At 40.4% G+C, this 17,422-nt stretch overlaps 1 protein-coding gene across 1 annotated transcript in view; it reads right to left on the reverse strand.

The window, feature by feature from the left end:
* The window catches only part of SLC35F1 (solute carrier family 35 member F1), a 534,044-nt gene that overhangs the window by 93,604 nt on the left and 423,018 nt on the right, over positions 1 to 17,422 (reverse strand). The window contains exon 3 of the mRNA XM_007521021.3: positions 10,005 to 10,132. Within this exon, the coding sequence (XP_007521083.1) occupies positions 10,005 to 10,132 (128 nt within the window). The remainder of the gene's footprint in view (positions 1 to 10,004; positions 10,133 to 17,422) is intronic.

The raw sequence follows: 17,422 nt of genomic DNA on the forward strand, positions 1-17,422 counted from the left end.
AGCTTTTCCAAGAAAGACCTGAAGTTGGTTTCAGTGTTTTCCTCTGATGATTTGCAAGTGTCTATATCCTATATTAAAACAAAGGATCAATGAAAAATTGTGCTGTCCTCAATGAAAAATTTAGATCTGAATTGCTACATACTCAAGTTATTCTCACAATCACAAGACTAAGCAGTCCACATCTAAGAAATGTAAGAAAGAGAGAGAGATTCAGAATATAATGTTGTAAATATTAAATAGCGTAGGAGCCAGAACAGAGCCCTGGGGGAGGCCACTTGAGACAAGTCTCCATCTGCTAGACTTGTCACCCAGATGCACCCGGAATCTTCTGTTTTGGAGAAGAAACAATATAGTGTTGGCCACCCATGGAGGCAGGCATCTTGAGATCTTGACTAGGAGACCACGGTGCCAGACCATGTCATAGGCTGCTGTGAGATCAACAAAGACAGCACCCGTCTTTAAATTCTTCTGGAATCCATTTTCAATGTAAGTTGAGAGGGCCAGGGCTTGTTCGCAGGTAGATCTTCCTGGGCAGAAACCAGCCTGGGCGGGTGATAGGAATTTCTCTGTAAGAGGAGAAATACGTGACAGAAGCAGCCTCTCAAGGAGTTTGTAACACACGGAGAGGAGAGAAATTGGTCTATAGCTGGCGGCCAGTGTTGGGTCTTTCTTTGGTTTCAAAACTGCTATAATCTTTGCACGACGCCAAATTTTGGGCATAGATTCGGATTCCAAGATGTGGGACAGGAATGTAGTGAGCCACTTCTTTGCCGCGGGGCCCAAGATAAGAATGAGTTCTGGGGTGATGTTATCATAGCCAGCAGCTGTTCCCGGTTTAACCCTCTTCAAAGCGTCTTCCAGTTCAGACAGTGTAAAGGGAGAGAGTTTTGGAGATGGACAAGATAAACGGAAGTGGGATGACCACTCATGGGAAATTTCTCTTTTCCAGACTGGGTCGATCTTAGCACGTCCAACTTGAGTTAGGTGACTGGCCACTGAGTTTGGAGATACGGGAGGATGGGAGACGGGAGAGGGTTGGCTACCGGCACCCAGACTATGAAGAAGCTTCCAGGCCTTCCTACTTGAGTGGGTGAAGTTCAGACTTTCCGTGAGTTGTTGCCAGCGGGCTTGGCATGCTGCATCCAGGGAGGCAATGAGATGGTCAGCCACATCTGGGTCACCCGACTCATCATACTGCTTTAGTAGTTGCTCGCATTCAGCATCAAGACAAGGCGTATAGTTAGCACGTCTCCCACGAGGAATAGCTTGGGAAGCTGCTTTGAAGATGGCTTGGTGGAAGCGCCTGTAGGAATCTTCAGAGGGGATAGAGTTAATTGGAATTGCAGGAATAGATTTGTTGGTAAGATCACTGAACAGACATCAGTTAGCCTTCCGAAAGTTCCATCTTAGTTTCTCCGAGCACAGAATCAGTGGGAGCTGGAGACCAATGTGGATGATAGCTGGGCGGTGATGACTGTGCGGGAAGTCCTTGAGAACTTGTCTCGTACCGGGAAAGGCTTGGCTGTTGACTGTGCTAATCCAGCACAGGTCGGGTGACGAGTCTTTATTCCATCTAGCACTGTGAAAAGAGCTTGGCTGTTTGGGATCATATAATAGGGAGAGGTCATTCGCTGAAGCCCAGTCGGCTAAGATAGAGCCATCAGCATGAGTGGAGGAATATCCCTAGTCTTGGTGATGACTATTAAAGTCTCCAACGTAAATGGCTGGGTGATTCGGGCTAGGCAGGACCTCATTATCCCATGAGGCACTGGGAGGCTTATATATGTTGACGAGCTGAATAGTTCCAATAGTAATGGAGTCGTAGAAGGTCGAAGAGGCCGTATGGTAAACGTCCACAAGATACGATTTAGCGTAGATGGCTCGGCCGTGTTTAGGATGGAGATTATAGCATATTAAATCAAATCCACTGATGGTGAATCGAGCAGCTTCATCGACTGCTATATGTGTTTCTTGTAGGCAAATAACATCTGCCTGATGCTGTATCACCAATTGACCAATAAGAATGTGTTTGGCAAAGGACAGCCCCTCAACATTAAGTTGGAGGACTCGAAGAGCAGGACCAACAGCTTGAAAGCTGCCAGGAGCTGCTTGTTGCTGGCTTTGAAAGTGACTGGGATCCATGCGGATTCAGTCGGCTAGGAAGGATCGTCAGTTTCCTCAATGAATGGGTACTCATGGGATGCACCATGGGAAGGTCGATCCAATGCATTCATATCGTTTCTTCTCCAAAACAGAAGATTCCGGGTGCATCTGGGTGACAAGTCTAGCAGATGGAGACTTGTCTCAAGTGGCCTCCCCCAGGGCTCTGTTCTGGCTCCTATGCTATTTAATATTTACATCAATGACCTTCCAGAAACCTCTTCAAGGAAGTTCATCTACGCCGATGACATCTGCTGTGCAACTCATGCAGCCAAGTTTGACATCCTCGAGGAAACACTCACGAAAGACATGTCTCTGATATCTGATTACTGTAAAAAATGGCGACTAATCCCTAGCACTGCAAAAACGGTATCATCTGTTTTCCATCTACACCATGCCTCGGCCTCACGTGAGCTTAATGTGCAGCTTGACGATACGAGAATCCGGCATGAAGCCCAGCCAGTCTATCTTGGCGTTACTCTCGATCGCACCCTATCATTTTACGAACATCTCATAAAAACTGCAGCAAAAGTGGGCGCGAGCAATCACATCATTGCAAGACTGGCCAGCTCCTCATGGGGCGTGAGCGCTTCCACACTACAATCATCCTCTCTGGCATTATGCTATTCCACTACAGAATACAGTGCCCCAGTATGGTTCCGTAGTCCCCATGTCCACTTGGTCGATTCCAAATTATATTCCTCCATGAGGATCATTTCTGGAACCATCCGTTCCACCCCGGTTCCATGGCTGCCAGTTCTTAGTAACATCGCCCCGCCAGATATTCGTCGGGATGCGGCATCATCTAAGTTCATTTCCCACGTCTACGCTCGACCGGACCTGCCAATATACGCGGATATCTTCGCCCACCCTGTCCAGCACTTGACGTCTCGTCATCCAATCTGGTCCCCTACGCCTACACTGAACTTCTCTGTTCCAGACTCTTGGAAACAGAGCTGGTAGTCAGCTGAGGTAAAGAACAAACACCTCATCACAGACCCCTGCAAGCATCAACCCGGCTTTGACCTAGCACGTTATGATTGGGCCCTCCTCAATCGCTATCGAACAGGCCATGGCCGGTGCGCCACTATGTTCCATCACTGGGGAGCCAGAGACAACCCGAACTGCCCCTGCGGCTACAGACAGACTATGACCCACATAGTCAACGACTGCCACCTCTCCAGATTCAAAGGAGGTCTCGAAACTTTACATCAGGCTCAACCTGATGCTGTTGACTGGCTACGGAAGAAGGGCAAACGCTAGAAGAAGAAGAATATAATGTTCATTCTAGGGATAAGAATTTTGTCTGCTATTAAAACCACTGTCTTTTAATGTACTTCAGAGTACTTCTTGAATAGTCTTTCACAATTCCACACGAGGGACAGGAAAAATAAAACAGCAAGTAAAAAGGAGACCATGGTTTTAATAAAACTCAAGTCCATGGACATATTTCTGATGAGCACAGGAAATCAATGATGTATAAACACAAGGCTTGCTGAGCGACTTTCTCTCATGTGCGATAACTGCATCAGTTTGGGGCCATAATTATATGAATTCTATGGGGGCGGTATCTCACTCTTGAGTCTCCACTAAGCAGAATGAATGTTTTTTTCATCCTATTACTCCACTATAACCTACTTATTAATATAGCTATCTATTGGCCTGACAGCAGGACTCAGGTCTAATCAGTTTCTGTGTCCTCAGCATCTAGTTCTAGAATTTTTTAAACCAATAATGGAATCTGGATGTTAAATCTATTCACATGACTTAAATTTTAGACTCAGGAAACATAAGATACCTAGCTTTTTCTGTATCTAACTTAATTCCGAGTCTAATTATCTTTATTTATTTATTGGATAGAGACAGCCAGAAATCAAGAGAGAAGGGGGTGATAGAGAGGGAGAGAGACAGAAAGACACCCACAATACTGCTTCACCACTTGCAAAGCTTTCCCTCTGCAGGTGGGGACCACAGGCTCTAACCTGGGTCCTTGCACATTGTAACATGTGAGCTCAACCAGGTGTGCCACCACCCAGCCCGCCTTAATTCTTAGTCTAAAGAAACCCAGACAGCAAACCTAGAAAAAGCCCGAGAGTTATGTTTGAGACATACTGTAGTATGTTGCATATGGTAGACATGATGGTACAGGTATGATGCTGTAGGTATAGATTTTGTGGAATTAGTCTTAGGAATGAACATCATAATGACACTGAGGAAGCTTTCTTTCACTCTGCATTAAGCTCTACCAAGTTACAGGAATAGAGAAGACAGAGAATAATAAGGACTGGAGGAAATCTTTTCTTGTTCTTTGTTCCTGGAAGAAACTGCCTGAAGAATGGGAAGACTTCTGAAATATGCACTCTGTGAAGGCAGAAATGCTTTAGAGATACAAATCTCTGGGGCCAGGTGGTGGTGCACCTGGTTAAATGCTCACATAACAGTATGCAAGGACCCAGGTTCAAGCCCCTAGTCCCCACCTGCATGGGGGAAACTTCACAGGTGGTGAAGCAGGGCTGAAGGTGTCTCTCTGTTTCTCTGTCTCTTTACCTCTCTATCTCTTCCTCCCTTCAATTTCTTTCTGTCTTTATCCAATAATAAATAAATACATTTTTTTTAAAGTACAGACCCCTTAGTGTGATTAGCGAGAGTATAGAAATCACTTCCACTGTGAATTACCAAAAATTCCTGCTTTCTTCTGATTATTTAAGTACTAGTGTCATCTGTTTATATTTTAATACTTTGTGGCTGAAGAAATAGGAATACTTGTTTGGGGGGTGAAAAGACCTAAAGCTGATATTTCTAAAATGGTTCATATAGCACAGTCACAAGAATAGCATTGCTTTTAAATTTATCTAAATGTCATTGCTAATCTGTCTCAAAGTTACAGGCACAATCTATTCATACTTTATAAATGAAAAGATACAAACCCACAAATGTTGCTTTAGAATAAAATCCTCATAAAACCAACACGATAGTGTCATCATGTCTCCTTGTACTTTCTAATAAAGGTAATAGCTGGGTTTCTTCACTTCATCTTCCCTCCTCTTCCTCCAATAAATATTATCTCTTTTGCCACAACTCTCTTTGGCTTCTGACATTAAAGTAAAAGTTAAAAATATATATTTCAAAAAGTTTCAGCTATACTAGCCATTAGGGAAATGTGAACTAGAACCACAATGGACCATAACCACACACCTTATAGAATAACTAAATTGAGAAACAATGATAACACAAAGTCTGTTAAAGCTGGGACACAACTGGTTCTCTTGTGTACTGTTGTAATAATGTAAGATCGTAAAGTCTCTTTGAAAAATTCTCTGACAGTTTCTAGAATCAAAGCAGTCATTGTTACATGATCCAGCAACTGCACTTCTGAATATTGATCTCAGTGAAGTAAAATCTTTTGTTAACACCAAAAATTCATATAATAGCTTTATCTGTAAAAAGGCTCAAGGCTATGAGCAAAACAAAATATCCTTTCTTCAACAAGCGAATGGCTAAACTTTCATGCACCCATACCACAGGAAAGCTCTCAGCAGAAAGGAAGGAGCACACTTCTGATGTACATAACAGTTTGGCTGACCTAAAACCAATATGCTTAGTTAATAAAAGTCAACATCTGAAGGTTAAATACCATGCAATTTCATTCTGTAAGGGTGAAGAAGAGATTGGCAGTCAAGTGTAGTGGTATTGTAGTTTTGATCATGATGATGGCAGTGATTATAAATTGCATAGAAACACACACACACACATACAAACGAGTAAAGAAAAAGAATGAAAATTGAATTGGCACCACTGTACCAATACCAATATCTTGGTTTTGACAATCTACTAAAGTCATAAGATGTCATGATTGGAAAAAGTGTGAATGGTTCAAATAATTCTACACATTTTTGTAACACCTTGTGTGTCTATAATCATTTTAAATAAATACTTTCGCTCTCAACCTTCAGGCATTATTCCTTTGTAATTTTTTTCCTCCACAGTTATCACTGGGGTGTGGTGCCTCCACTATGAATCCACTACTCCTGGAGGCTATTTTTTCCATTTTTGTTGCCCTTGTCGTTACTGTTATTGTTGTTGTTGTTGGATAGGACAGAGAGAAATTGAGAGTGGAGGGGAAGGTAGAGAGGGGGAGAGAGAGACACACACACCTGCAGACCTGCTTCACCCCCTGTGAGGCGACTCCCCTGAAGGTGGCGAGCTGGGGACTCAAATTAGGATCCTTAAGCTGGTCCTTGCACTTTGCACCATGTGTGCTTAAACCCACTGAGCTACCCCCCGCCCCACCCCCTCCTTTGTAATTTTTAGCTGTAAGTTTTGTGGCAGAGCTGAAAAGGCAAGTGGATAAACTAGGGATTTTTTCTTTTTTTAAATATTTTTATTTATTTATTATTGGATAGAGACAGTGAGAAATTGAGAATGGAGGGAGAGATAGGGAGAGACAGAGAGACACTAGCAGTCCTGTTTCACCACTTGTGAATCTTCCCCCTGCAGGTGGGGACCAGGAGGCTTGAACCTGGGTCCTTGCACTCTGTGATGTGTGCACTCAACTAGGTGTGCCATTGCCTGGCCTCTGTGAAGGGATTTTTTTCAAGTGTTTTTTTTCCCCCTAAGTATCTGCTTTTAAGAAAATCAGAAAACAAAAGTAGTTGATGTTCTGCCACCTGTTAATGAAAGCTCTTTTGCTAAAACAGAAGTGTTTTATAAAGAGACTGTTGGATCACATCCTATCATTTCTTTCCTCAAAAAACTCCACTGCTCTCTTTATCCACAAAATTAAGTTACACTTTTCATGCTGACCTTGAAGACTTCCCACAATATGACCCCAACTTAATGTTTTAGCTCTCTTCCTATATTTCTTTGCGTATTCTCCTATATTTCTCTTGTTACTTCTATATGTTCTCCACATCACAGCCTGACTTATGGCTAGATGTATCAGTAGAAGTCTATAAAATTTCATTCTAAACACCTGAGGACCAGAGGACCAGTTATTGGAAATAAGTGCCATAGATAGCTCATGAACAATATTAGAGTTTTATGAAATTGAAAACAATAACAATAAAAAAAGATTCCATCAAACTTAAGAAACTGATGACAAGATCAGAAGGGAAAACACTGAGCAGAACTTGGACTGGAGTTGGTGTATTGCACCAAAGTAAAAGACTCTGGGGTGGGTTGGGGGAAGGGCTCAGGTCCTGGAACATGATGGCAGAGGAGGGCCTAGTGGGAGTTGAATTGTTATGTGGAAAACTGAGAAATGTTACACATGTATAACTATTGTATTTTACTGTCGACTGTAAACCCCATTAAAGAAATTGATGGTGGTGACTTTTCAGAGATTAACAGAAGAGCCAAAACTTAAAGGAAGGAAGCTTCTTCTTCATTCTCCCCTAGATTCCTTTGCAATTTTGGATTCTGAACTAGTGGGGCCAGGTTCTGCTGTGAGATCAACATTCCTCTCTTCCTTTCACCACTGTACATGCATGGCTACTCTGGAGACATCACAATTTAGGTAGAAGACTGGGAACTTCTGTGCCCTCAAATACTGGAAATCAATACAGTTTTATTAGCTTCTATAAACACTTTTGTATCATTGTGTGTGAGATTTTGTAGGAACTAGAGATGAAAGATGAATATGAAATCACCCTTTTTGTGAAAATGTTCCATTTGCTAGAATAAACAGGACTATTCAAATAGTCTTAAGCAAGGATGACAACAGAGACAGGGTTTTAAAAAAAAACAGGCATAGGAATACAGAAGAGAGAGAGAGAAGAGGCAAGGGGGACCTATTCAGATTGTTGAAAAAAGGCAAGAGCCAGACTAAGGGTCCCCAGTACCCATTCACTTCACACCTCTTCTAAAGGATAACTGTGTGTCTGGGGAAGGCTGATCTCAGCCTGACTTCAGAGAGGAGTGTCGACTGGTGGGATACTGACTTTTAATCAGAGACTGTACCTCTCTACTGGATGGTGTTTGGAAGTTCATGGTGATATGGTTGTTAAAGAGTCTGGAAAAGCTACTGTTGGTCTCAGTGGGGAGGGGTCAGGAATATACAGTGAAATTGGTCTGTTCAGAATGCCAGTAATATTCCTATTGAAAGCCATCGCTGGGGAGCCAGAGACGACCCGAACTGCCCCTGCAGCTACAGACAGACTATGACCCACATAGTCAACGACTGCCACCTCTCCAGATTCAAAGAAGGTCTCGAGGCTTTGCATCAGGCTCAACCTGATGCTGTTGACTGGCTACGGAAGAAGGGCAAATGCTAGAAGAAGAAGAAGTGAGAAAAATCTTAGTCTGTATTGGTTCAAGAAGGTCAAGCGTAAACCAATTAACTCACAGTAGTCCCATGTAATCAGTGTGGTAAAATTAAAAGAGCTCTCTGTACTTTGGTCAGTGGGTTGTGGGTAGTTATCTGTCTCTCATTGGGTATACAAAATAAGCCCCATTTAAATCTGGCCTAAATAGCTTCCTATACAGTCTACATAATCTAAATTATTTGTTCAGGTTGCCTGTTAGGTTGCTTAATACTCCATTTTCATTCATCGTTTTTAAAAAAAATTTTATTATCTTTATTTATTTATTGGCTAGAGACAGTCAGAAATCGAGAGGGAAGGTGGGGATAGAGAGGAAGAGAGAGATATCTGCAGCATTGCTTCACCACTCACAAAGTGTTCCCCCTGCTGGTGGGGATGGAGGGCTGGAAGCTGGGTCCTTGTACATTGTAACATGTGTGCTCAAGCAGGTGCGCCACCAACCAGCCCCCATCTCTACTTTCATTGTCATTGCCAAGCAAAATACTAGGATGGAAGGAAAACTGTTGATGTTTCAAATTTAATTCATATCTAATGTGAACAATATTCTTCTTTATCCTAGATGTAATGACTGTAAAATTCATAGTGTTGCCCCAAAAGAAAAATAAGGGCAAGATATTTATTTATGGCATACTGAGTAATATGTGTAGTAACAGAAACATACACTAATTTGCACTATGTGTGCCCATGTATCTGTGCAAAAGAAAAAAAAGAGGGTAGAAAAAAGAACATACAAGCATAATGGTTACATTCATGCATAATGCACTCTAGGAATTTAAATCTTGTCCCTTTAGGACAAATTCTGTCCCTTCAGACTACAAAATCGACACAGCAGAGAAAGAAAAAAAAAGTATTTAGCACTGTGATTACTTAATCAAAGTCCATTAACATTCTACAATTTTATGTTACGATTAAAAGAGATTTTGTGCTTATTAATTCTCCTACTGTCATGAGATTAGTTGGTAATATTCATAGCTACATATACTTTTCCTTCATTGTCAGTGGTTATTGTGATTTATTAAGAATGAGGAGGAAAAAAAGTCAGGGCCTGGGAGGTGCCACACCTGGTTAAGTGCACATGCTAGGAAGCCCATGAACCCGCATGAGAATCCCAGTTTGAGCCCTAGGCTCCACACCTTCGTGTGTTGGGGGGTCATTTCACAAGTGTTGAAGCAAGTCTACAGATGTCTCTCTTTCTCTTTTCCTCTCTACTTCTTCCTCCCCCTCCTCTCTCAATTTCTCTCTGTCCTATCCAAAATAAATAAATAAATAAATAAATAAATAAATAAATAAATAAATAAAATGGCCACAGCAGCAGGAGAGAGAGAGAGAGAGAGAGAGGCAAACTAACTTACTACATGAGTTAGGAAAAATGAGAGAAACATAAAATTCAAGTTGATTTTTTTATATCTCATTTTCTTGCTACAAAACTTATACAGAAGTATTGACAGTCCCAAGTGATTCAACTGGAAGTAAACTACATATGGTAACTGAGTAAGTTGAGGATAAAAGAAGAGTCAGTGGTACCTGGATACTGGTCAGGGTGGTGTACTGGTAGGCCTTGACTACCAGGTAATTTGCTTCCAGGTCTATGAGTCCCAGAATCATATACTTCCACCATCTTCGTCGTAAAATTGCCAGCAGGTTTTCTTCTCCTACATTACAGAGTCAAAAAGAAATGGGTTAGGTTCTTGATACATAATAAATGACATATGTAGAAGAATTCTAAGATATTGTAGAATTCATTTCACCTTGCCTTATCAACAGTTTAAACATATGAATCAATGTGTCAAGCTGACATGATTTACTTAGCTAATTAGTATTTTGTAGATTTCAATCCTTCAAATTAGTTCCTATGCCAGAATAGTATTGAAAATGTTTTTAGTTCACCAAGAAAGAAAAAAAGATTTCTCATGAATATTTGAAGAAAAATGATGCCTTGTGTGAAAATAAAAGGGAACGTGTGACAGAAAGGCTATATAACTGCACCAAATCCACCTTATCCGAAATGTCATGCTTGTGGCAAAACAGAAGAGGGTAACACTATGGGGACTGGCAGTAAGTAGAACTGTGGCAATGGTCCGAGATGATACAGTGCTTGTTCAGCATTGAACACTATATGCTTTAACATTACAGTCTAGTTCTGTGGGTGAGGAGGAGAGAGAGGGACCTAAGGGGCCATTCTTAGGTGCAAGAGAGAGCCACAGGGCAGTAGTATTAATGCTGCAGAAACTCTAATATTTGCCCTCTTTTTGTCTCCTAACTTGGCAGCATCTGAACAAAATTTAAATCTCTTAGTTCTTTATCCATGGTTTAACACATTTCAAACCTGAACTAGATTTTATTTCTTAAGAAGGAGCAATCTTGTTATTAGTAGTAATAGTAGTCTTTTCTCTTTTCTTTTGCTTACAGGGTGGGGGTGGTGATTGCTAGGGCTCGGTGCCTGTGTTCAGAATCCACTGCTCCGGCAGCCACCCTCCCTTTTCCCCTCATTTTATTCAATAGGCCGAAAGAAACTGAGAGAGAAGGGGGAGGTAGAGAAGGCGAGAGAAAGACACCTGCAGATCTGTTTCACTGCATGTGAAGTATCCCCTGCAGGTGGGGAATGAGGGTTCGAACGCTGATCCTTGTCCATAGTCCTTTCTATGTGTGCTTAACAAAGTGTGCCACCATCCAACCCTCAGTAATAGCAGTTTTCTAGAGACCCTCTGTGAGGGTTTCATAGAAGACTGAGCCATGCAGAAGTCCTAAATGCTGACCGTATTCATTTCATTATCTATTGTCGTGTAACATGCCATCCTAATTCAGCCAATTAAAACAAGTATTTGCCATCTCATACTTTTTGGAGTCAGATTTCCTTTTCTCCCAGTTGTTGCTAGGGTTTCACTGCTCCAGGCAGACTTATTTTCAGATAGGGATATGTCTGAGGGGAGGGTGGATGGGTAGTACACAGAACAAAAGCTTCCTCCAATACAGTGAAGACTGGGCTCAAATTTGGGTCTAATGCATGGCAAAGCAGGTATACTGCACAAGTGAGCTATTTTGCCTGTCTGAAAATAGACACATTTCTATTTAGTGCCTCTGATTAAAAGTCTCTGATTGGGCAGGGGAGATAGCATAATGGTTATGCAAAGGGTCTCTCATGCCTGAGGCTCCCAAGTCCTAGATTCAATCCCCTGCACCACCATAATCTAGAGCTGAACAACACTCTGGTTAAAAAAAAAAAAGTCTCATTAAATTGGAGCCAAGTTGTCAGCAATGGATGCAGTTTCATCTGAAGGGCTGACTGGGGAGTGTTCTGCTTCTAAGCTCACTCATCTGACTGTTGGCAGGTTGAGTCTCTCTGCACAAGGGTCCTTCCACAGGACTGCCTGAAGCATGATTGCTATTCTTCTCCAGGATGGTTAATTTGAGAGGGAAAGAGACTGAGAGAGTGTACAGATGAAAGGGAGAGAGAAAATGAGAGCTAGAGAGAGAGAAAGAGAAATGAGAATGTTTTCAAGGTAGGAAGCCAGACTGTATTACGTGACATTAGAAATGACTCTCCTACCCTACTCTGTGTTTTATAAAGTCAGTTAGGTCCATCCTACATTCAAGCAGAGAACTTCATAAAGGAGTGAATATCACACATCAGGACTCATTAGAGGCTTTTTCTGAAGGCTGACTACTTAGTGATATAAGTTGAAAACAATGATTTGGGCTAAGAATTCCAAAAAGATACAGCCACAGAATAGTGAAGAATTCATACAAAAATAAACTGCACATCTGGGCCAAATGTCTTTTCTCTTGTCTTTGTATCTTTATGCTTACTGATTCTTCTTCTCCACCTGTTTCTATAGTCTTCAAATAAAGGATTAGCATACATTGACAGTTTATTTACTTATTCATTGTTTTCTTCTTGTTGTTTGTTTTGCAAGTTTATGTAGCTCTGTTCTCTCGATTCTGCATATGAGTGAAACCTCTGGTAGTTGTCTTTTACCTATTTACTTATATAAAAGTATAATTACCTTTAGTTCCATCCATTTTATCCCAAAGGGCACAATGTCATCTTTTTTTTCATTGCAGAATAGTGTTCCATGGAGTATGTATCTTATTTTTTTTTATTCAGTCAATGGGCATTAAAGGAGACTTCCACTCTTTCACCTTTGTAATTAATGCAGTTTAGAATATAGAGGTGCATATGTCCCTTGAATTAGTGTTTTTGTATCCTTTGGTTATATGCTTAAGAGTGGTACTGCTAGATGATAAGGTATTTCCGTCTGTATTTGTTTAAGGACTCTCTCTACAGTTTTCTAAAGGTATTTCACCTGTTTGCATTCTCACACTGGCACCATCAAGAGTCTTTTTTTCTCCACAAGCTTGCCATCTATCATTTCCTGTTTTGTTGATGTAGGCTATTCTCACTGGTGTGAGGTGGAATCTTAGTGCAGCTTAGTTTGTATTTCTCTAACGGTAAATGAAGTTAAGTTTTTCTTTTTATTATTTATTTACCAACCAGAGCACTGATCAGCTCTGGCTTATGGTGGTACAAGGGATTGGACCTGGGACTTTGGAGCCTCAGATATGACAGTCTGTTTGCATAACCACTATGCTATCTACTCCTGCCCTATTTATTTTTTTATTAGTGATTTACAAACTTACCAAGTAACAGGGGTACAATTCTGAACCATTACCACCATGAGTTCCATGTCCCCAGTCCCTCCGTTGGAAAACACAGTGATTCTCCCAAGGTCATAGGTATGGGTTGACTATTATTTCTATAACTATCTGTCTATCTATCTATGTTTTTTCCATTTTTTCAATGGTTCTGCCTTCTCTTATAGAGCATTTCTTTATATGTCTGTGGGCCACACGTATTTCTTCTTTAGAAAAAATTGTCTGTTCAGTTTATGCCCACTTTTTTTTATTGGGTTATTTATTTTCTTATGTTAAACTGTATGATTTCTTAATATATACTTGCTATCAATCTCTTGTTGGATGTGTGAGGTGTAAATATATTCTCTCAGTTACTGGGCTGCCTGGTTACCCTTGTATAATTTGTTTTTGAAATGCAGAAGTTTGTTAGTAGTCTTGCTTCTTCTTAAACACTATCCCATATGTGGGACTTACATAGTAAGCTGTTTTTTGCTCTATCATACATTATATATTAGCACTAATTTGAAGAGAATAGGAACTTTTTGACCATCACTTTATATTTAGAATACAGTAGTGCTTTGCGAGCAGTCAACAAATAGTGCAGAATGCAAGAAATAAGTTCACGTTTAATAATTTCAGTATTTGAGGGCCCGGCTCCCCACCTTCAGGGGAGTCGCTTCACAAGCAGTGAAGCAGGTCTGCAGGTGTCTGTCTTTCTCTCCTCCTCTCTGTCTTCCCCTCCTCTCTCCATTTCTCTCTGTCCTATCCCACAACAACGACAGCAATAACAACAACAATAACAACCACAACAATGATAAACAACAAGGGCAACAAAAAGGGAAAAAAAATGGCCTCCAGGAGCAGTGGATTCATATTACAGGCTCTGAGCCCCAGCAATAACCCTGGAGGCAATAAATAAATAAATAAATAAATAAATACAATAATTTTGGTAATGTTAAATAGCATTGACATTGAGAAACTGAGGTATCTAAGTTTTATTTAATGTGAAATATTTATGTCCCATATGATGAAAATTATTTTCTAGTTTGAATGTAGACAATGTCTGAAAAGTTAATTTGAACATTTTGCACAAATTACATTGTATGGAGGGCATCAGAAATAAAGGTTAATGACATATTTAAGCACAAAGCTACAATTGAAAGCCACAGGTCATTATCCTAGTTAATTTACACAATGAACACTACTGCCAGACTTGGGGCATACCAGCCACATTTCAAATATATACCACCGAAAATCTGGGTCATAGAGAAGCTGTTTGTTACACTAATCAATAGCATACTCAGAGTGAAATTGATCACATAATTCAAAGCAATGATTCTTTGTCTTGCTGTTCTGCTGAACAAGTGTGCAAGCAAAAAAGCAAACCATCCTTAACAAATGCTTCCACTTTGTTTCATTTAAAGCACTTGGAAGTGTATAACTATCTTACTTAGAAGAAATATCTATGAAGGTGAGAGAATACTTCTTAATTTTAGATGAGCAAAAAAATATAAGCCATAAAAGGACTGTTTGGGAGATTTATCTACATGGCTTTTATTAACATTGATGTACATTACTAGACCATTACAATTCTTTCTAGAATAGTAAAAGTACATTTTGAGTCTTTGTACCAAAGTCTAAGCAACAAGAACTAGGATTATACATAAGGAACACCAACATGATTGGTGGTATGTTAATATTTTGAATTTTAAATGACTGATGAGGAGGAGTAATAAAATCTATAGGTTTTCACTTGAAAAATTAAAACCTGCTCATTATTAGTTGCATTACCAAAATATGTTCAAATCTTAATAAAAATGGAAGAATATTATAGCAGGTTCACCTCTACAACTTGATTTTATAAATTGTGAAATTATGTCATGCTTTTTTTTTTTTTTTCCTCCTCCAGGGTTATTGCTGGGCTCGGTGCCTGCACCATGAATCCACCGCTCCTGGAGGCCATTTTTTTCCCCCTTTTGTTGCCCTTGTTGTAGCTTCGTTGTGGTTATTATTATTGCCCTTGTTGATGCAATTCGTTGTTGGATAGGACAGAGAGAAATGGAGAGAGGAGGCGAAGACAGAGAAGGGGAGAGAAAGATAGACACCTGCAGACCTGCTTCACTGCCTGTGAAGCGACTCCTCTGCAGGTGGGGAGCCGGGGGCTCAAACCGGGATCCTTAAGCCGGTCCCTGCGCTTTGCGCCACATGCGCTTAACTCACTGCGCCACCGCCCGACCCCCCATGCTTTTTTTAAGTAAGAAAATGTTACAGTAGAAAGTGAAACTTCATTTCTGCTCCTGCCAGATTCCATCCCCTTCTTCCTTCCTCTAACTATAATACTAATATTGCTGTGTATCCTTCGTGCTATTGTCTTTGCTACACTTCTCCTACAGAGGTCTGTACCCTAAATAACATATAACTTTCATTGTTGTGCTTAACATTTTTAAGCATTCCTTAGTGATTGTTATTCATTTTATTCTTCTAAGGTCCTTTTAAATTTTTTATAAAAAATTTACTGTTATTTATTGGGTAGAAACAGCCAGAAATTGAAAGGGAAGGGGGCAGTAGAGGGGGAGAAAGACAGAGAGACACCTGCAGTCCTATATCACCACTCGGGAAGCTCTCCCTCCGCATGTGCACCACCTCTCAGCCTCCTCTTCTAGGGTTCTTTATGCTTGGCATCATTTTAGAAATGTATCCCCAATGTTTCATGTAGAGCAAGTTCGCTTTTTATAAATATGTCACTAAAATATAAATATGGGTTTTTATAAATATGTCACTGTAAGTATGTCCTACTAAAATACATTTAGGGCATTTCTAACTTGTCATGATTCTTTACGATTGATTAGTATGGAGTTTAATTTTTATTTTTTTATTTTTATATTACAGAATTACATGTCGATGGGGATTTGAATCCACACCATTCCCATCACCAGAGTTCTGAATCTTCACTCTTCCCACTGCAATCCAGCACTGTTTCCCTAAAGTTTCAGACATGAGTCAACCATCTTCTCTACAACTATCCTATCCACATTTATATATAGTTGCCCCTTCTTTTTCTGATTCACTTCTCTCTTTTCCTCTAAGCCACTCGTGACATCATAACTACCTCCATATGTCTAATTTGGTTTTTTAATATTTTATTTTTTAATCTTTATTAACTTATTGGATAAAGACAGCCAGAAATTGAGAGGAAGGGGAAGTTAGAGAGGGAGAGAGACAGAGAGACACCTGCAACCCTGCTTCACTGCTTGTGAAGCTTTCCTCCTGCAGGTGGGGGTTGGGGGGTTGAACCTGGGTCCTTGTACTTTGTAACATGTGCGCTCAATTAGGTAAGCCACCACCCAGCCCATGTATTTTTTTAATCTTTTTTTCAAAAGAAGTCTGTGGATTATGAAGTGTTCACTAACATGCTGACAAATTAAAATTATTATAATTTTGAGTAATGAAGGTTTACAGTTTAGTAGGTCAATACCTATGTCAATAGTTGAGAAAAGCAGAAATCACTAAAAAGCTTGGTCATGTGTTCATATTCACTTTTAAAACACTATTTCTCACTTAAATATTTCATTAACGAATTAATAATGGTTTGAAAAATTATACAATTTCAGGGATATAGTTTCACTCTACACTGATCACCAAAGCACTGTACAATACCCTCACCACCATAAGTCTTACAAAGTTTAAGAAACAGCTATATTAATACTTTTTGTAAATTTGTTTGCTTAATTATCTCTACTTAACATATGAGGAAAAAAATGGTGTTATGGCTGGAAATAGACCAGAAAGCTGGATCTGGGAAGAGAGTAGCTCCCAAATATGGGAAAGGTGTATAAATATTGTTGACTGTAAACCCCATTGATTTGATCTGATCTAGGGCCCATATTCAGCTTATGTGACCTCTGCATCCCTGTAGATCTGACCTCACATTCTGTGGTCATCAGCAGGAACATTCCAAGTGGCCCTAATATCAGGACCCATCTTTCTCAGGTGTAGCATAGAGTATGTTGTCCATCCTCCCTTAGGAGGGTGGAACATTCTCTACCATTGTTGATCCAAGCTGAAGGCAAGGTCCTATGGGTGCCCACAAAGGGGTCTATTGTGTTGTTCCTGATAGAGATGACCGGTAGCAATGGAGAGAGGGATTTATTCAAGGTTTAGGCCCATCATGTCTGTTTGGGAATATCAGGACTCCCGGACTAGGGCCCCAGCTGATGCGGTGGCCTGATAGTGACTAAAGAGTCATTGTTAAAGTATGCCAGTCTCTTGCCCTTATTCAGCTTTTGCAGTCCTTGCTTTAATAAGGATAG

Source organism: Erinaceus europaeus, chromosome 4 (genome assembly GCF_950295315.1).
Source record: "Erinaceus europaeus chromosome 4, mEriEur2.1, whole genome shotgun sequence".
Taxonomy (NCBI): Eukaryota; Metazoa; Chordata; class Mammalia; order Eulipotyphla; family Erinaceidae; genus Erinaceus; species Erinaceus europaeus.